The following is a 21,848-nucleotide window of genomic DNA, read 5'->3' as shown; positions in this document are numbered from 1 at the left end:
ATGCACTGATTACTGTGTAAATGACACTGGCAGTGAAGGGGTTAACCACTAGGAGGCGGGGAGGGATTAAGTATGTCCTAGGGGAGTGATTACTAACTGTAGGGGGATGGGCTAGCAGTGTCATTACTCTGATCACAGCTCCCGATGACAGGGAGCTGTGATCAGTGACACTTGTCACTAGGCAGAACAGGGAGATGCTGTTTACATGAGCATCTCCCTGTTCATCCTCTCCGTGAGGCGATCGCGAGTATCCCCGCGGCGATCGAGTCCGCGGGACCCGCGACCCGTCTCACGGAGCTCCCGGCCGGCAGCGCGCATGCAATGGCACGGCGGGGAATTCAAATTGACGTACCTGTAAGTCCATCTGCCCAGCCGTGCCATTCTGCCGACGTACATCGGCGTGCGCAGGTCGGGAACCGGTTAAAGGCTAATTTGCATGGTATTGTCCTAAAAAGGGTTTGGGGACCCGGGTCCTGCCCCAGGGGACATGTATCAATGCAAAAAAAACTTTTAAAAACGGCCGTTTTTTCGGGAGCAGTAATTTTAATGACGCTTAAAGTAAAAAAAAAAAAAAAGTGAAGTATTCCTTTAAATATCGTACCTGGGGGTTGTCTATAGTATGCCTGTAAAGTGGCGCGTGTTTCCCGTGCTTAGAACAGTCCCTGCACAAAATGTCATTTTTAAAGGAAAAAATGTCATTTAAAACTGCTTGCGGCTTTAATGTAATGTCGGGTCCTGGCAATATGGATCAAAATCAGTGAGACAAACGGCATGGGTACCCCCCAGTCCATTACCAGGCCCTTTGGGTCTTGTATGGATATTAAGAGGAACCCCGCACTCAAATTAAAAAAGGAAAGGTGTGGGGCCCCCAGGCCCTATATACTCTGAACAGCAGTATACAGGCGGTGCAAACAAGACAGGGACTGTAGGTTTGTTAAGTAGAATCTGTTTGTAATTTTGAACTGGTACATTTTTAACATGTTTGGCTCCAGCCAAAAAATCTATTTTAAGCTTTTTGGAAAACCTAGGGAAGGGTTATCACCCCTGTGACATTTGTTTTGCTGTCTGTGCTCCTCTTCAGAAGATTTCACCTCACTTTTTGTCCCAATGACAAATGTTTTTTTGAAAATCTGGGTTTTTTTGTGAAACAAGGATTGGTGATAAAGCATCAGTGGAAAGGAGAAATGTTTTTCCCATATTAACTCTTACAGGAGAGAATTTCCCTTCCTAGGGGTAGATTTCATCTAACTTCCTGTTGTCTCCTTCCGTTTGCACGTAGGAGTCGTTTGTAAGTTGGATGTTTGAAAGTAGGGGCCTGCCCTAGATACTCAGCAGAAAAATTGGGCCTATGGTGGTGCTGGTGCCACAACACTGTAAGTCCTCACAGATACTTTTGGTGGGTGCAGAAACAGGCCCTGCTGTGAAATATTAGATCAAGAATTTTAATTAAATGTCCCTGTTGAACAGGGGCTGAAAAATTGGGCCTTAGGCACTGGTGCTGGTGCCACAACACTGGAACCCCTCACAGATACTCTAGTTGGAGCGCAGAAACTAGCCCTGCTGCAAAGAATTGCATCAAAAATTGTAATTACATGCCCCTGTTAAACAGTGGCTGAAAAATTGGGCCTTAAGCACTGGTGCTGGTGCCACAACACTGCAACCCCTCACAGATACTCTAGTTGGAGCACAGGAACTAGCCCTGCTGCAAAGAATTGCATCAAAAATTGTTATTACACGCCCCTGTTAAACAGGGGCTGAAAAATTGGGCCTTAGGCACTGGTGGCGGGACTGGTGGTGCCCAGAATCAAAAATGTTCTTACAAGATATCATCATGACCATTGAGGAGGAAGAGGATAATTACTCAGTATAACAGGAGAGTCACTCAGCATCAGCATAGGCAGTCTTTGAAAGGATCTGAGATTTCAAAAAAAATTATTCGCTTACATCAGCATCAGGTGCATGGTAGCTGGTGGTGATCCAAGACTGATTCATTTTTATGAAGGTCAGTCGATCGACCGAGTCGGTGGACAGACGCACCCTGTGATCGGTCACAAAGCCTCCAGCAGCACTGAATGTGCGTTCCGAAAGAACGCTGAATGCAGGACAGGCCAGTAGCTCAATTGCATACTGTGCAAGTTCTGGCCAGTGATCCATCCTCAAGACCCAGTAACTCAGAGGATTTTCGGTGGGAAAGGTGTCCAAGTCAGATCTTGCCCCTAGGTATTCCTGCACCATGTAAAATAGACGCTGGCGATGGTTGCTGGAACCGATCATACCTTGGGGCTGCTGACCAAAAAATTGTCTGAACACATCTGTCAGACGGCCACCTTCTCCACCGCTCCTTCTTTGACTGATTGAAGCCTCAGCAACACGTTGTCCAGAAACAGGAGTTTGTAACCTCCCAGTTTCTGGGAACGCGTTGCACAGACCTTTCTGCAAGTCCTCCCGAAGATGTTTCATCCTCTGCTCCCTCTGCGATGGCAAGATAAGGTCCGCAACCTTACCCTTGTAACGTGGATCAAGGAGGGTTGCCAGCCAGTATTGGTCCTTCTCCTTGATACCACGAATAAGAGGATCCTTACGCAGGCTTTGCAGGATCAGGGAGGCCATGCAGCTTATGTTTGCTGAGGCATTCGGTCCGGAGTCCTCTGGGTCACTAAGGACGACATGGTCCGCTGCCACCTCCTCCCAGCCACGTACAAGTCCATGTGTTTCTTGGGACTGATCCCTTAAAGACTGCTGCTGATGCTGAGTGCCAGGCTCCACCTCCATACTGACACATTCCTCCTCCTCCTTGTCCTCATCCTCTTCCTGTGTGATCGGCAGGCATGCAGGAACACTGTCTGGATAAAGGGGGCCTTGAGAGCTAAGGAAGTCCTCCTCTTCCTGCCTCTGTTCTGCCTCAAGTGCCCTGTCCATTATTCCACGCAGCGTGTGCTCCAACTGCTCACCATCCTCGTGGCCTCCTCAAATGGTGACAGGACAGTGCATGCATCCCTGATCATGGCCCACTGGCATAGGGAAAAAAAAACAAGCTCCCCTGACCCTGTCCTGGTGCCATAGTCGCACAGGTACTCATTGATGGCCCTCTGCTGCATGTGCAACCGCTGCAGCATGGCCAACGTTGAGTTCCACCTGGTGGGCATGTCACAGATTAGGCGGTTCTTGAGCAGGTTAAACTCCTTTTGGAGGTCTGCCAGCCGAGCACTGGCATTATATGACCGGCGGAAATGCACACAGACTTTCCTGGCCTGCCTCAGGACATCTTGTAAGCCCGGGTACCTGCCCAAGAACCGCTGCACCACCAAGTTAAGGACGTGAGCCAAACAGGGCACATGGGTCATTTGTCCCTGTCGGAGGGCAGAGAGGAGGTTGGTGCCATTGTCTCAAACCACCATTCCTGCCTTAAGTTGGTGTGGCGTCAACCACCTCTGAACCTGCCCCTGCAGCGCTGACAGAACCTCTGCCCCAGTGTGGCTCCTGTCCCCCAAGCACACCAGCTCAAGCACCGCATGGCATCTTTTGGCCTGCATACTTGCGTAGCCCCTTGAACGGCTACGGAGCACCGCTGGTTCCGAGGACAAAGCACAGGAAGAGGCCATGGAGGAAGAAGAAGAGGAGGGGGTGGAGGAGAGAGGTGTGTCACAATCATTAGTAGTGGCATTTTGGAGGCGTGGTGGCGGAACAACCTCCAACACTACTGCACCTTATCCTGCATCCTTCCCAGCTGCCAGCAGAGTCACCCAATGCGCGGTGAAACTTAGGTAACATCCCTGTCCATGCCTGCTGGACCATGAGTCAGCGGTAATATGCACCTTACCACTGACCGCCCTTTCCAGCGAGGCCAAGACATTGCCTTCCACATGCCGGTAGAGAGCCGGAATCGCCTTCCGTGAGAAAAAGTGGCGTTTGGGTACCTGCCACTGAGGAACCGCACATTCCACAAACTCACGGAAGGGGGCAGAGTCTACCAACTGAAAAGGCAGCAGTTGAAGTGCTAGCAATTTTGCCAAGCTAGCATTCAACCGCTGGGCATGTGGATGGCTGGGAGCGAACTTCTTTCGGCGGTGCAGCAGCTGGGGCAGGGAAATTTGCCTGGTACAATCTGACGTCGGTGTACCGAAAGCAAATTGCCCACAAGTACTTGGCTGTGACACACCTAATTCTACACCTTCATTCCTCTCAGTGCAGGTCTCAGAGAGGACTGAAGGTATAGTGGGGTTGGAGATCTCAGCTGATGAGGAGCAAGGAGAGGTCCTCTTTGTTCTTTAGTGTGGGTCTTTTAGATACGCTTGCCAACGAACTGCATGGCAGGTCAACATATGTCTGGTCAAGCATGTGGTGCCCAAGCGGGAGATGTTTTGGCCACGCGAGATACGCTTGAGACATAAGTTTCAAATAGCAGCGGTGCGATCTGATGCACTCCTCTCAAAAAAGGCCCACACCAAAGAACTTTTTGAATAACGCGCAGAGACTGCAGCGCCCTGCACATGCGGAGCTTTGGGGTGTGATGCAGTCAGTGTGCTGCCCTTAGGCTGGCCCCTGGAGGGCATCCTGCCTCGTTGGTGATGTGCCGCCTCCTCCTCCTCTCTCCTATCAGGCACCCATGTTGAGTCAGTGACTTCATCATCCCCTCCCTCCTCATCACTGGAGCAAACCTGGCAGTATGCTGCAGCAGGGGGAGCATGACTGCCAGATTGCTATCCTTCTTGGGCACCCCCTCTGTCCGTGCTCACGTTACTACCTTCATCTAGCTCAGTATCATCATCAGAGCCTTCCAAACGTAGGGCATCCTCCTGGAGCATGTAGCCAACACTGTGGTCAAACAGTTCGAGGGACTCCTCAGGAGGACATGGTGGGGCTAGGGAAGGAGTCACTGATGACATTGAGCCAAGGGAAGAGGCCGCTGCTTTGCCAGACAAAGTACCCTGAGCATGGGTGAGAGAGGATGAGGAGGATGAGGACGGCTTGGTCATCCACTCAACCAAGTCTTCCGCATGTTGCGGCTCAACATGGCCAACTGCCGAAAAAAAGGCCAAGCGTGTCCCACGGCCACGTGCTGATGAGGATGCACCCTCTCCACGACCAGCACTGTTGCCTCTAGACACAGAGCCTGCTTGCCCTCTTTTATTGGCTTGTGACTGTCTACGTCTCCTTGTTGGCCTTCCAGACATACTAATGGCCTGTAGCTGCACTAAGCTGGGATATATATATATACTGATGTACTGATACTGCAGCTAGCAAAATCAACTGCCTGCCTGTAGTATGAGAACACCACCAACCTTCTACAGGTAGCTTTAGCTGAACACTGTGCAGAGCTTGCAAAAAACTAACTTGTAGCTTATTTAGCTGCCTGCGGTAGTGATAGGATCAGGAAAACATCACCAACCTTCTACAGGTAGCTTTAGGTGAACACTGTGCAGAGCTCGCCAAAAAATAACTTGTAGCTTATAACTTGTAGCTGCCTGCGGTATTGATAGGATCAGGAAAACACCACCAACCTTCTACAGGTAGCTTTAGGTGAACACTGTGCAGAGCTCGCACTACACTAACTTGTAGCTTATTTAGCTGCCTGCGGTAGTGAAGGATGAGGAAAAGACCACCAACCTTCTACAGGAAGCTTTAGGTGAACACTGTGCAGAGCTCGCCAAAAAATAACTTGTAGGTTTAGCTGAACACTGTGAGGAGGACGCACTACACTAACTTGTAGCTTTAGCTGAACACTGTGAGGAGGACGCACTGCACTAACTTGTAGCTTTAGCTGAACACTGTGCAGAGGTTGCACTACACTAACTTGTAGTTTTTGCTGAACACTGTGAGGAGGACACACTACACCAACTTGTAGCTTTAGCTGAACACTGTGAGGAGGACGCACTACCCTAACTTGTAGCTTTAGAGGAGGACGCACTACACTAACTTGTAGCTTTAGCTGAACACTGTGCAGAGGTCGCACTACACTAACTTGTAGTTTTAGCTGAACACTGTGAGCAGGACACACTACACCAACTTGTAGCTTTAGCTGAACACTGTGAGGAGGACGCACTACCCTAACTTGTAGCTTTAGAGGAGGACGCACTACACTGACTTGTAGCTTTAGCTGAACACTGTGCAGAGGTCGCACTACACTAACTTGTAGTTTTAGCTGAACACTGTGAGGAGGACGCACTACACTAACTTGTAGCTTTAGCTGAACACTGTGAGGAGGACGCACTACCCTAACTTGTAGCTTTAGCTGAACACTGTGCAGAGGTCGCACTACACTAACTTGTAGTTTTCGCTGAACACTGTGAGGAGGACACACTACACCAACTTGTAGCTTTAGCTGAACACTGTGAGGAGGACGCACTACCCTAACTTGTAGCTTTAGCTGAAAACTGTGCAGAGGTCACACTAAACTAACTTGTAGCTTTAGCTGAACACTGTGAGGAGGACGCACTACACTAACTTGTAGCTTTAGCTGAACACTGTGCAGAGGTCTCACTACACTAACTTGTAGTTTTAGCTGAACACTGTGAGGAGGACACACTACACTAAATTGTAGCTTTAGCTGAACACTGTGCAGAGATCGCACTACACTAACTTGTAGTTTTCGCTGAACACTTTGAGGAGGACACACTACACCAACTTGTAGCTTTAGCTGAACACTGTGAGGAGGATGCACTACCCTAACTTGTAGCTTTAGAGGAGGATGCACTACACTAACTTGTAGTTTTAGCTGAACACTGTGCAGAGGTCGCACTACACTAACTTGTAGTTTTCACTGAACTCTGTGAGGAGGACACACTACACCAACTTGTAGCTTTAGCTGAATACTGTGAGGAGGACGCACTACACTAACTTGTAGCTTTAGCTGAACACTGTGCAGAGGTCACACTAAACTAACTTGTAGCTTTAGCTGAACACTGTGAGGAGGACGCACTACACTAACTTGTAGCTTTAGCTGAACACTGTGCAGCGGTCTCACTACACTAACTTGTAGTTTTAGCTGAACACTGTGAGGAGGACGCACTACACTAACTTGTAGCTTTAGCTGAACACTGTGCAGAGGTCACACTAAACTAACTTGTAGCTTTAGCTGAACTCTGTGAGGAGGACGCACTACACTAACTTGTAGCTTTAGCTGAACACTGTGCAGCGGTCTCACTACACTAACTTGTAGTTTTAGCTGAACACTGTGAGGAGGACGCACTACACTAACTTGTAGCTTTAGCTGAACACTGTGCAGAGGTCGCACTACACTAACTTGTAGTTTTAGCTGAACACTGTGAGCAGGACGCACTACACTAACTTGTAGCTTTAGCTGAACACTGTGCAGAGGTCTCACTACACTAACTTGTAGTTTTAGCTGAACACTGTGAGGAGGACGCACTACACTAACTTGTAGTTTTAGCTGAACACTGTGAGGAGGACGCACTACCCTAACTTGTAGCTTTAGCTGAACACTGTGCAAAGGTCACACTAAACTAACTTGTAGCTTTAGCTGAACACTGTGAGGAGGACGCACTACCCTAACTTTTAGCTTTCGCTGAACACTGTGCACTACACTAACTTGTACTTTTAGCTGAACACTGTGCAGAGGTCACACTAAACTAACTTGTAGCTTTAACTGAACACTGTGCAGAGGTTGCACTACACTAACTTGTAGTTTTTGCTGAACACTGTGAGGAGGACACACTACACCAACTTGTAGCTTTAGCTGAACACTGTGAGGAGGATGCACTACACTAACTGTAAATAGTCTATCTGCCTGACTGTGGTACTAATAGGATCAAAAGAACACCAGCAATTTTCTTCAGGTAGCTAGAAATACTGTAACAAGACAAGCCTGCCTGTCAGTAGGAAGATAACAGGAACAGATCTAGCTAAACTGAATACAGTGTATATATATATATATATATATATATATATATGCAACACCTGGGATGCATATATATATATATATATATACACAATACACTGTAAGTGCAGCTAACTCACTGACTGTCCTGCCTAATCTAGCTAACTCAAATGAAATGACACTGTCTCTCTCTCTATCTCTCAGCACGCCGGGACACACTACACAGGGCCGCCGTGCAGGCGGCCTTATATAGTGTGGGGCGTGTTCTAAACCCCCTGAGCCATAATTGGCCAAAGCCACCATGGCTTTGGCCAATTACAGCTCTCTCTACCGACGGCGCTGTGATTGGCCAAGCATGCGGGTCATAGTGCATGCTTGGCCAATCATCAGCCAGCAATGCACTGCGATGCCGCAGTGAATTATGGGCCGTGACGCGCCACACGAATTTGGCGCGAACGGCCCATAACGTTCGCAATTCGGCGAACGATCGAACAGCCAATGTTCGAGTCGAACATGGGTTTGACTCGAACGCGAAGCTCATCCCTACCTGGCCTAAATGGCCATGGTCACATATGGTCAATGACATCAGCCACTAACCCCGCCAATTTGTTTACATTCCCTGATAGCAAATAATTGTGCTACAAGTTTGAAAATGACTTGCTAAGCTATTGCTTGACTTTCCAGGCTTCACAAGTTTGTTGCACAATTGCAGCAAGTCCACATTGCATGACTCCAGATCAACTTTCTTTGCAAACATTCTGCAAGTCTGCTGCAAGTTCTGGTTCAGTTATGTTGTGCAATAGTCATCCCACCACAGGGGGCACTGTGGCATTGTCCCTTTCCCTGTAATTTAGCTTCAAATGTATCTTATTCTTTTATCTCTTAATTCTTAATGAACTTTAGTGCAGAATTTAAGGACAGGTCCAAGATTTTTGGTTTCATGAGAATCTTAAGCCTCGTACACACGGTTTGATTGTTGGCAGGAGATTGTCTGTTGACAGACTGTTATCCTAAAATCTTACTGTTAGTACGCTTCTTTTGACAAATGTTGTTCAATTTTCCACCAACAAATGTTGGATGATAGGCTAGTAAATTTTCGGCGGACAGCGGTTTGATGTCTGATTTTCGTATGGTCAATACACAAATCCAAAACACAAAAGCCAAACGTACAAACACGCATGCTTGGAATCAATGCTCACCAAACACGAAATTAGCAGAAGGGGCCCGAATGGTGGCTCTCAAGTGTTGAAATTCCTCGTAGTTCGTCACTACGTTCGTGGCACAACAATTGTGTATAATTAGCATGCTAGAAAAGATCCTGGCACACGCCCTTTTGACAAAAATCAGACGCTCAGTTGGCCAACAATCATACCGTGTGTACGAGGCTTTAGATCGGGCTGTTTGGGAAAGTGTAAAAAGGAATACTGTAAAATTGGAATTCAAATTTGAATTTTACTTTAAAAAGAAACTACCATTTTTCCCAATTAGGTCAAATTGGCAGTGTATTCCGATTGCCCTTCCCCCTGCAAGGTATCCTCAGCCATCTGTGACTCCATGGTCACCTTTCCACTGCAGGAGTCCATCCTGGGTTGGTTTGCATATTGAATGGAGTTCGATCTTATCTGGGTAGATGATGTCACTGCCCATCCCCATGTGACAGTGTTTAGGCTTGGTGACAGGCCATTCAGGCCCGAGTACTGTCACATGGGGGACCTCAGAAGACATTGTCCGTCTATAAAAGAAAGGAAGCATTTTAAGAGTCACAAGTGTCTCTACTAGATTAACAAAGTTGACTCATTACAAATTCATAATATTTTCCTTTTATATTGACCTTTCTGTGTTTAAATTTTGATATGAAGTAGAATTTAAAACCATAGATCTGTATCATTTTACATTTCAGTTAATATTTAATTTCTTCCAGGCCTACCCCTATGTTTTACAGATATCTCCTGACTTTTATGTTTGCTATTGATGAGATAAACCAGAACCCCGATCTTCTACCCAATGTCACGCTTGGATACCATGCGTATGACTCCTGTAACAATGCAAAGAAAGCCATAGAGAGTCTCCTACAGATCTTATCTGGTTCTGAAGACCTAATCCCCAATTATTCCTGCCTAGACACTGACAATCTGGTTGGTGTCATTTCCTTTCTATCTCCAGGAAGATGTTTACCGATAGTACAGATATTAAACTTGTATGGGCACACACAGGTAAATCCTATTTTCTATGATTAAAAAGGTGTATGACCTATAAAACTAAGAAATCTTAAGTTTTTATCTATCACATGGGTACTCAACACCTGTCCTCAAGGGCCAAATGCAGGCTAGATTTTAATATAAACATTCAGTCATTTTCTGACTCTTTATAAACCACACCTTGCTTCATTTACTGCTGTCTCTTAGAGATATACTGAAAAAATGTACCCTAATCACCCTGTGTGGTGCCAATTCCCCCTGCTTCCTGGCGTTCCCTGTGTCTCCCCTGCAGTGCTGCCAGCTTCCCTCCTCCCCTGTTGGCTGCTGCAGGTGATGTTTCAGGATGAATGAATGAACACAGTAAGTGATCCGTACCGATCACTCCTGTGCTCATTTGTAACTGAAGCAAGTAAACTATTTACTATGCTTCAGTTTGTAAATGAACAGGAAGCTGCTCAGCAAAGAACACTTCCCATTTGTTCACTGTCCAGTGCATCTGAGGCTGCAGAGAAAGGGACTGGGGAAACTTTGCCCTCAGTCCTTTTCTCTCTGTTTAGACCCTTGATATTTCCCCAAAGTTCCCCAACGGGGCTCCTAAAAAGATCGTTAAAAAAATACTAAAAAATAATATTGTAAAAAATAATTAAAAAAAATAAAATTGTAAAAAAAATAAAAATTACTGACACCATCCACTGTCCTATTGACACCAATCTTGGCACTACTGACACCATCCACTGAACTGCTGATATACACACATGTGTGTTTGTGCTTTGTGGTGCACCCCCTATTCCAATAGGCTGGGCATGCTAATACAGCTGATTCTGTTTCATTTAATGATTGTATTTTAACTTGGATGTTATACTGTTGATTATTATCCCTGTGGTATACAGTGCCTTGCAAATATATTCACCCCCTTGGCATTTTTCATGTTTTGTTGCCTCACAACATGGAATTAACATGGATAGTTTGAGGATTCGCATCATTTAATTTGCAGAACATGCCCACAACTTTGAAGATTTTTTTTTTTATTGTGAAGCAAACAACCAATTGGACAAAATAACAGAAAAAGTCAATGTGCATAACTATTCACCCCCCTAAAGTCAATACTTTGTAGAGCCAATTTTTGCGACTATCACAGCTCCAAGTCACTTTGGATAAGTCTCTATGAGCGTGCTACATCTTACCACTGGGATTTTTGCCCATTCCTTGCAAAACTGCTCCAGCTCCTTCAAGTTGGGTGGTTTGCACTTGTGAACAGCAATCTTTAAGCCTGACCACAGATTTTCTATTGGATTAAGGTCTGGGCTTTGATTAGGCCATTCCAACACATTTACATGTTTCCCCTTAAACCACTCAAGTGTTGCTTTAGTAGTGTGTTTGGGATTATTGTCCTGCTGGAAGGTGAACCTCCGTCCTAGCCTCAAATCACACACAGAGTGGTACAGGTTTTGCTCAAGAATATCCCTGTATTTAGCACCATCAATCTTTCCTTCAACTCTGATCAGTCTCCCAGTCCCGACTGCTGAAAAAAAAATCCACAGCATGATGCTGCCACCACCATGTTTCACTGTGGGGATGGTGTTCTTTGGGTGATGTGATGTGTTGGGTTTGCATCAAACATATTGTTTTATTTGATGGCCAAAAAGTTACATTTTAGTCTCATCAGACCAGAGCACCTTCCTCCATATATTTTGGGAGTCTCCCACATGACTTTTCGCAAACTCAAAACGTGCCATTTTGTTTTTTGCCAAAAGTAATGGCTTTCTTCTGGCCACTCTGCCATAAAGCCCAACTCTATGGAACGTACGGCTTATTGTATGTACAGATTCATGTATCTATGTACAGATATTCCAGTCTCTGCTATGGAACTCTGCAGCTCCTCCAGGGTTAGCTTAGATCTCTGTGCTGTCTCTCTGATTAATGCCTTCCTTGCCTGGTCCGTGAGTTTTGGTGTGCGGCCATCTCTTGGCAGGTTTGCTGTTGTGCCATGTTCTTTCCATTTGGGTATGATAGATTTGATGGTGCTCCCAGGGATCATCAAAGATTTGGATTTTTTTTATAACCTAACCCTGACTTGTACTACTTAACAACATTGTCCCTTACTTGTTTGGAGAGTTCCTTGGTCTTCATGGGAGTGTTTGGTTAGTGGTGCCTCTTGCTTTGGTGTTGCAGCCTCTTGGGCCTTTGAAAAAGGTGTGTATATGTAATGACAGATCATGTGACACTTAGATTGCTCACAGGTGGACATCATTTCATGAATTATGTGACTTCTGAAGGTAATTGGTTGCACCAGAGCTTTTTATGGGCTTCATAACAAAGGGGGTGACTACATACGCACATGCCAATTATCATTTTGTTATTTCTGAAAAATAGATTTATTTATATATTTTTCTAATTTTACTTTGCCAACTTAGACTATTGTATTCTGCTCTATCACATATAATTCAGATTAAAAAAACATTGAACTAAAGGCTGTAATGTAACAAAATAGATAAAAAGCCAAGGGGGTGAATTCTTTTGCAAGGCACTGTAATTGCTTAATCATGCACTGGTTTATATTTCTGCAAAAATATGTGCAAGGGTACATGGTAGTATCAATGGTGTTTTAAAGGCAAAGTGTTGACACGCCAAATATTGATTTTGTCTAGGGTTTTCTTTTCTATGCAAACTGCAGGTTGTTAAGGTAGTAAACTCTGTACTACCACTTGTACCAACAGACAAGCCTATAATAAGGCTTACCTGTAGGTACTGTGAATATCTCCTAAACTTGCACAGTTTAGAAGATATTCAGAGTGCATACAGCCAATGACATCACTAACGCATGCGCTCTGAAGGTCCGGCTTACAGTGCCGGATCTTCATAGCCTGTGTCGGAAACGTCGGTTATCGACTGCATGCACAGGAGTGACGTCATTGCACCCCTGGCCGCTCATGTAGTCGGAGAAAGCAAACACAGAAAGAAGACCGGGGGAAGATGTCAGCTGTCTCAGCGGTGACATTACTGCGCTGGAGGGCTTAGTTCCCAGGCAACTCTATCATAATGTGCTAGTATGTGATCCATACTAGCACATTATAACATTGTCTTGCAGGTTTTTTTTTTTTCACCTGCTGTTTACAACCCTGTTTAATTATATAAATACAACTATTAATTAATTCATTTCATTTTAACAAATTCTCAATCCTAAAATAAATATGGACACAAGCTGTTCCAAACTCATAAAGTCACGATATCAGATAGAAAGCTATCTCACATCCAATTGGTTATTCCTTGCCTCCTCCAGCCCATTGTCAGATGTAAAGATGTAAACCAACGGTAACAGGTGTTTAGGTGTTTTAATGAAGGAAACTGGTAATGATACAGCAAAGGATCTACTAATTACCAACGATACAGACATGATCACGGATGTGGAAATACAGAGCAATTTAGGAGACAGCGATCACAGATCAATTGGCTTCAGTATAAATCTCACAAATAGGAAACATAAGGGGAATACAAAGACACTGAATTTCAAAAGAGCCAACTTCCCTAAACTAGGGACCTTGCTGGAAAGGCATAAATGGCATGGGGGGTCCCCCTAAATTCCATACCAGGCCCTTCAGGTCTGGTATGGATTTTAAGGGGAACCCCGCGCCAGAATGAAAACAAAAAAAGGTGTAAGGTCCCCCCAAAAATCCATACAAGACCCTTATCCGAGCACGCAACCTGGCAGGTCACAGGAAAAGAGGGGGGGACGAGAGAGCGCCCCCCCTCCTGAACCGTACCAGGCCACATGCCCTCAACATTGGGAGGGTGCTTTGGGCTAGCCCCCCAAAGCACCTTGTCCCCATGTTGATGGGGACAAGGGCCTCATCCCCACAACCCTTGCCCGGTGGTTGTGGGGGTCTGCACCTGCACCCTCCCAATGTTGAGGGCATGTGGCCTGGTACGGTTCAGGAGGGGGGGCGCTCTCTCGTCCCCCCCTCTTTTCCTGCAGCCTGCCAGGTTGCGTTCTCAGATAAGGGTCTGGTATGGATTTTTGGGGGGACCCTACGTCATTTTTTTTTTAATTTTGGCACAGGGTTCCCCTTAAAATCCATACCAGACCTGCAGGGTCTGGTATAGATTTTGAGGGGGACACCCACTCCATTTTTTAAAAAAAAATTTGTCTGGGGTTCCCCTTAATATCCATACCAGACCTGAAGGGCCTGGTATGGAATTTAGGGTGACCCCCCATTTTTTCTTTTCATTTTGGTTCGGGGTTCCCCTGTGGAGAATTCCCATGCCGTTTTTATCAATTAACTTCTATGTGTATTGACGGACCGACAATTCATTAATAGCCGCGAGTAGTTTTAAATGACTTTTTTTCCTTTGAAATATCATTTTGCTGTCAGACTGTTCTAAACATGGGAAACATGCGCCCCTTTACAAGCATACTATAGACAACCCCCAGGTACAAAATTTAAAGGAATATTACACTTTTATTGTTTCACTTTAAGCTTTATTAAAATCACTGCTCCTGAAAAAACGGACGTTTTTAAAACTTTTTTTTGCATTGATCCATGTCCCCTGGGGCAGGACCCAGGTCTCCAAACACTTTTTATGACAATACCATGCATATAAGCCTTTAAAATTAGCACTTTTGATTTCTCCCATAGACATTTAAAGGGTGTTCCGCGGCTTTCAAATTTGCCGTGAACACCCCAAATTGTTCGATGTTCGGCGAACTGGCGAACAGCTGATGTTCGAGTCGAACATCAGCTGTTCGCCAGTTCGCCGTAGCTCATCCCTATATGGGGAGATGGCAAAGGTATTGAATATTTTCTTCTCCTCAGTCTTCACGAGGGAATCGGGGGGGCTTCAGTAACAAAATCTGCAGTGTTTATCCTCATGACACATCGCTGGAAGCACTTCCATGGTTAACAGAGGACAGAATTAAAATTAGACTTGGGAAACTTAACATTAATAAATCACCAGGATCAGATGGCTTGCACCTGAGGGTACTTAGGGAACTCAGGCAAGTAATTGCAAGACCATTGTTCCTAATTTTTGCTGACAGTCTACTGAGTGGAATGGTACCAGCTGACTGGAGAAAAGCCAATGTAGCACCAATATTTAAAAAGGGACCAAAATACATCCCTGGGAATTACAGACCAGTTAGCCTAACATCAATAGTATGCAAGCTCTTGGAGGGGATGACAAGGGACTATATACAAGAATGGTATCATGAGCAGTAATCAGCATGGATTCATGAAGAATTATTATTGCCAAACCAACCTATTAACCCTCAATGAGGAGGTGAGTTGCCATCTAGATAAAGGAAGACCCGTAGACATGGTGTATCTGGATTTTGCAAAAGCATTTGACACAGTTCCCCATAAACTTTGCTGTACAAAATAAGGTCCATTGACCATAGGGTGAGTACATGGATTGAAAACTGGCTACAAGGGTGAGTTCAGAGGGTGGTGATAAATGGTGAGTACTCGGAATGGTCAGTTCCCCAGGGTTCTGTGCTTGGACCAATCCTATTTAATTTGAATATAAACAACCTGGATGATGGGGTAAACAGTTCAATCCCTGTATTTGCGGATGATACTAAGCTAAGCAGGGCAATAACTTCTCAGCAGAATGTGGAAACCTTGCAAAAAGATCTGAACAAATTAATGGGGTGGGCAACTACATGGTAAATGTGGTTTAATGTAGTAAAATGTAAAATAATGCATTTGGGTGGCAAAAATATGAATGCAATCTATACATTGGGGGAGAACCTCTGGGGAAATCTAGGATGGAAAAGGACCTGGGGGGTCCTAGTAGATGATAGGCTCAGCAATGGCATGCAATGCCAAGCTGCTTCTAACAAAGCAAACAGAATATTGGCATGCATTAAAAAGGGTATTAACTCCAGAGATAAAACAATATTTCTCCCACTCTACAAGACTCTGGTCCGGCCGCACCTGGAGTATGCTGTCCAGTTCTGGGCACCAGTGCTCAGGAAGGATGTACTGCAAATGGAACGAGTACAAAGAAGGGGAACAAAGCTAATAAAGGGTCTGGAGGATATTAGTTATAAGGAAAGGTTGTGAGCACTGAACTTATTCTCTCTGGAGAAGAGACGCTTTAGAGGGGATATGATTTTAATTTACAAATACCGTATTGGTGATGATCCCACAATAGGGATAAAACTTTTTCGCCGAAGGGAATTTAACAAGATACATGGCCACTCATTAAAATTAGAAGAAAAGAGGTTTAACCTTAAAATACATTAGAGGGTTCTTTACTGTAAGAGCAGCAAGCATGTTGCATTCCCTTCCACAGGCGGTGGTCTCAGTGAGGGGGCATAGATAGTTTCAAAAAACTATTAGATAAGCACCTGAACAACCACAACATACAGGGATATTCAATGTAATACTGACATGTAATCACACACTAAGGTTGGACTTGTGTCTTTTTTCAACCTCACCTACTATGTAACTATGTATGTAATGGAAGACATTTTAGACAATTGTGTGCATTTTGGGGGCAACAGTTTGAGGAGGTCCTAGTTTTTTTCCAGCATTACTGTGCACCTTTGGCCATAGTGAGCTCCATTAAGACAGTTTGGTGTAGAGGGACACACATGGCCTAAACGGAGACATCATCTCCACCTTTAAGGACTAAAATGGAATACCGCTTGCAAGCCATGTCTTCTTTTTATCCAACATCAGTCCATAAATTCATCAGACAGGTGTTTACATTTGTATCGCAAAGCATAATGCCCATGGTTTTGGATTGGGAAATCCAACAAACTCATATAGGTGTGATGGTCAGGTCCCCAAAAACTTTTGACCAATAGTGTATTTGAGTGAAACAGAACCTTACTTCTATTAGAAATTCCTGATTTTTTCTGAGTGCTACTAAAGTTTAATGAATGTTGGTCACAAGCAGATCAACTGATATGGATCAAATTTTAACTAGTGCTAATCTATTTGTGATGACTTTACCAATCTAGCATTTCCCAATAAATTGCCAATACATTTATTATTTGTAATATTGCACATAGATCAGCTGTGGTCCACCAGATCCTGATTTTTCCAATAAGCAGATTTCTCCATCCTTCTTCCAAGCCTTGTGTGATCACACCCAGTATCTGGCCTTAGCTGAATTGCTCAGTCATTTCAAATGGACCTGGGTTGGAGTTATTGTATCCGAAGATGATGCTGGAGAGAAGAGGAGGGAAGAATTTAAGAAAGTGGTTGCTCTTTATGATATTTGCATTGAGTATATTATTAGGCTACCCTCTATTGACACACTAAGGCACCATCCAACTTTTGTGAAGGAATCACAAGTTTTTGAAAGGTCAACTTCAAACATTATAGTTCTTTGTAGTCCCATTTCAATAACCTTACTCACTTTTCTTGATGGCCAAAGTACAATACATGAGAAGACGCTGATTGTTCCTCCAGGTTCTTCTAACGCTCAAATACTTTATTTTAAAAACAAGCAAGTAACATTAAATGGTTGTCTCAAATTTTCACCCCCCATCAAACACATCCCAGCTCTGAGCAACTTCTTAAAAGATGTCAGCACTGAAAATCGGCCAAATGATATTTTATTACAATATATTGTTGGACTTATTTTCAGCTGTAAAATATCAAATCCTTGGCTTGAAATGTTTTTTAAAGAACATGGAATGAAACGTCATGTTTGCAACAGAACTATATGCCTACGTTTCCTTCCCAGTTGTATGTATGATACACAAAATTTTAGATTCACTTATCAAATCTACAAAGCTGTTTATGCTATGGCACATTCTCTACATGAAATGCTACTATACATGCCTAGAAATACCAATATCAGCCACTATTACTCCAAAAACTATAAGGACATAATAAAGGTAATGCATTTAATATTTTTTTTTAAAAAGCTAATTTATTCATTAGTTTAGGCCAATATGTATTCTTCTACATATTTTTGGTTAAAATAGACATAGACAGCTATAATGAATTGTCGGTCCAGCAATACACATAAGAGTTCATTGATAAAAACGGCATGGGATTCCAAAATTCAGGGAACCCTGAACCAAAATTAGAAATAAAAATGCGTGGGGGTCCCCCCAAATTCCATACCAGGCCCTTCAGGCTGGGTATGGATATTAAGGGGAACTCTGCGCCAAAATGTAAAAAAAAAAAGGCATGGGGTCCCCCTCAAAATCCATACCAGACCCTTATCCGAGCACGCAACCTGGCAGGCCGCAGGAAAAGAGGGGGGATGAAAGAGCGCACCCCCTCATGAACCGTACCAGTCCACATGCCCTCAACATTGGGAGGGTGCTTTGGGGTATCCCCCAAAGCACCTTGTCCCCATGTTGATGGGGAGAAGGACCTCATCCCCACAACCCTTGCCCGGTGGTTGTGGGGGTCTGCAGGCGGGGGGCTTATTGGAATCTGGAAGCCCCCTTTTACAAGGGGACCCCCAGATCCCATCCCCCCATGCAAATTGGTAATGGGGTACACATGTATCCCTACCATTTCACAAAAAAAGTGTCAAAAATGTTAAAAAAAGACAAAAGACGATTTTTGACAATTCCTTTATTAATACCTTCTTCTTTCCCCACTTCTTCTTCCATCTTCTTCTGGTCTTCCTTCGGTGTTCTTCTTCCTCCATCTTGTTCTTCCCCCGCTTCTTCCTCTATCTTCCTCCACTTCTTCCTCCGGCCTTCTCGTCTGTCATCTTCCTCGGGCTTCTTCTCTGCTTCGTTCTCCGATCCGCCTCAATGGGAGTCTCCCACTGTGTGACGCTTCTGTTCAGGTGACAGCACTTATATAATGGAGGTGACCTGGTGACCCCGCCCCCCTCTAACGCACGTGGACTTCCCTATGGCTTTCCCCGTGGTGTCAGTGGGGGCGGGGTCACCCATTTACGTAAATGGGTGACCCCGCCTTTAGAAATGTCATTTTGCTGTCAGACTGTTCTAAACACGGGAAACATGCGCCACTTTACAGGCATACTATAGACACCCCCAGGTACGAAATTTAAAAGAATATTACACTTTTATTGTTTCACTTTAAGCATTATTAAAATCACTGCTCCTGAAAAAAACGCCCGTTTTTAAAACTTTTTTTTTGCATTGATACATGTCCCCTGGGGCAGAACCCAGGTCCCCAAACACTTTTTATGACAATAACTTGCATATTACCCTTTAAAATTAGCACTTTTGATTTCTCCCATAGACTCTTAAAGGGTGTTCCGCGACTTTCGAATTTGCCGCGAACTCCCCAAATTGTTCGCTATTCGGCGAACGGGCGAACAGCCAATGTTCGAGTTGAACTCATGTTCGACCCGAACATAAAGCCCATCCCTATCCAACACTAGTACCTGACTTGACATATGCTGTTTTGGCCACATTCCCACAAACACATTCCAAAATCTTATAGAAAACCTTGTTATTGCAACAAAAAAGAAGGCCAACTTCATATTAATGTTCATGGGTGTGATGCTTAGGTGTCCACATGCTTGGCCATGTAGTGTATGTATTGTAAGGGATAGCAACATTAATAAGCACGGTAATACAAATGATTATCATTATCTTCCCGCTAGTCTTATTTAAAAAGAATTCACTTCCAAGACCCTACTGGAGAAGAAGTGTTTTGTAATGAGAGAAGAGAAATGTCCACATCCTATCACATACAGAACTGTGGCCACATGGAGGACAGTGAGCATTCCCCCAACAGGGTTGGAACTTTTGAAACATCATCTCACCATGGACAGAAGCTTGTTATATCCCGAGATCTCATACACTGGACCTATGATGAGGTCAGTAATTTTACGTTGCAAATACTATAAAAGAAGTTCATGAATGAAATTGACTTCTTCATTGAACATCAAGTACACATTCCAATTGGTTTTCCCAGGGAATAAATTAACTCTTTACAATTGCTATATAGAGAGAGGTATCAATTATTTGCCTGTAATGGTCAGGTGACAGTTAAGGTCATATCACTGCTGTGGCACACTTCATTTTATAAGCCACCTCTAAGGGGGGGGCTTTATGTGCAGGCATCAGTACTCAGTATCATCGGTACTCATGTCCCCATGAGCAGACCTTGCCATTAAAAGGCTAGATCCACTGTTTACCCTTACAAACTATAAGGAACCATAGGAAAGTTTTAAAAGTTCCCTGTAATAGAAGAAAAAAAAAAGTAGATCGTCTACCTACCGTCTGCGCCTAGGCAAGGGTGGAGTCACCTTCTTTCTGGTGGGGTCTGAGGATTGAAGAGTACTCCATATTCCACTAAGAAGATGCTCCCAGCTCTGTTGCAAACATCTTATAGGCTTTACAGTATTCAACATTCCCCAGGATTAAATTGGAGGATGATGAAATCACCACCCCCTGCACCAAGGAACCCTGTGGGGGGAAAGGTGAGTACAATATTGTGTTTTTGTTTTTTTATTCCACTGGTGTTTTTATATGTTTTTGTTTTTTTTCATAATTGTATTTTTATTGTGTTTTTCAAATTATACAAAGACTAACAAAACACATTGGTAATTACTGACCGAAAGTGAAGCCACAACATCAGATTCTGGTTCTGGTTCAAAAATAAAGAGGGAGGCAAATTACATACTACAGAATTAAAATGAGTGCTCGTAAAAGGAGAAAGCTTAATAAAACCAACACAGGAATCCAGAAAAAAACATAATGTTTGCTCAAATATGTGACCATAAATATAAGTCAAGAAACAAGATCAGTAGAAATAACACAAGAAAAGCACACAATGGACACATTTTCACAAATTAAAAAAAAGGGGCAGAACAGTTGAAAAAAAGAGACAGCTATCTAGTAGCCTGGTAAAGCAATTCAGAGCAAAAATTCAAAACTTACTGTAGGAGTATTGTGCTCCATTTTCTGAATATCAGCATTAAATAATTGTGATTGTGTTAAAGGAGTGGAAAATAAGCAACATAATGGTATAACTCATTTGGCAACTAATTAAACACATGCGACCAATCTCTTGGCGTGTTTAGAGATGCCTGGGAAAGGCGGACAAAGTAAATAATGAACAGGGTCTAGAGGCAAAACAGTGCCGAAAAGACTTGGCTGGGTTCATCTTGATTGTTGGGGGTTTGGTATGTTTTGAAGGGGGGCCCAAAATAAAGGAAGTTTGCATAGAAATGTGAATAAACTGCATTTCAAATTGCATTTTTTTCCTCTGTAATTGTCACTTTTTGCTATACAACTTTGTTTACATAGTAGAGATGCAGCACTCCACAGGCAGGTATATGACCCCCCCCCCCCAGAAGTTTTTTTTAAAGGGATAATATATTTTTAGGTTGGGTTTACACCTACGCGAATTGGATGCGGATTTCCCTGCATCCAATTCGCATGACAGGAGATTGTGACCGGCTCTCAATGAAGCCAGTTTACACATCTCTGGGGCCACAGAGCGCATTGCACAGGGGCCCTCTGCGCCTTTGGATCTGTTCCAGGTCTGAATTCAGCCAAAAATTCAGGCCTGATTCGTCCCTGAAACAGAGAATAGGGATGCAACGGACTCCTGCTGTGAGCCGCATCTGTATTAGGCGTGAACCCAGCCAAAAGGACTGACTGAACATAAACCCAAAAGGGCTGGATACTTAGGCAAACCCAGAAAACATGATATTGAGTGCCTACACCCTGATAGCACCTCCAACACTGCCACGAGATTGACGGATTGCGATTGTAAAGAACTCCAGGAGTTTTGTACCAAAATAACATTTTGTAAGCAGTCTCTCTCTGTGCCACACACTGGAAAACTTTAGAAATAGAGTCCCATATTTTTTCCCACTGTGGAAGGGGAATAGAATATTGGAGATTGTATGCC

General features: G+C 44.1%; 1 protein-coding gene across 1 annotated transcript in view; it reads left to right on the top strand.

Annotated features, from left to right (window-relative positions):
- The window catches only part of LOC141128069 (vomeronasal type-2 receptor 26-like), a 58,390-nt gene that overhangs the window by 19,603 nt on the left and 16,939 nt on the right, over window positions 1-21,848 (top strand). Inside the window, exons 2-3 of the mRNA XM_073615138.1 lie at window positions 9,759-9,972; window positions 17,051-17,884. Of these exons, the coding sequence (XP_073471239.1) occupies window positions 9,759-9,972; window positions 17,051-17,884 (1,048 nt within the window). The remainder of the gene's footprint in view (window positions 1-9,758; window positions 9,973-17,050; window positions 17,885-21,848) is intronic.

Source organism: Aquarana catesbeiana, linkage group LG01, assembly GCF_042186555.1.
Source record: "Aquarana catesbeiana isolate 2022-GZ linkage group LG01, ASM4218655v1, whole genome shotgun sequence".
Classification (NCBI taxonomy): domain Eukaryota; kingdom Metazoa; phylum Chordata; class Amphibia; order Anura; family Ranidae; genus Aquarana; species Aquarana catesbeiana.
This window is presented reverse-complemented; position numbering and strand designations above follow the sequence as displayed.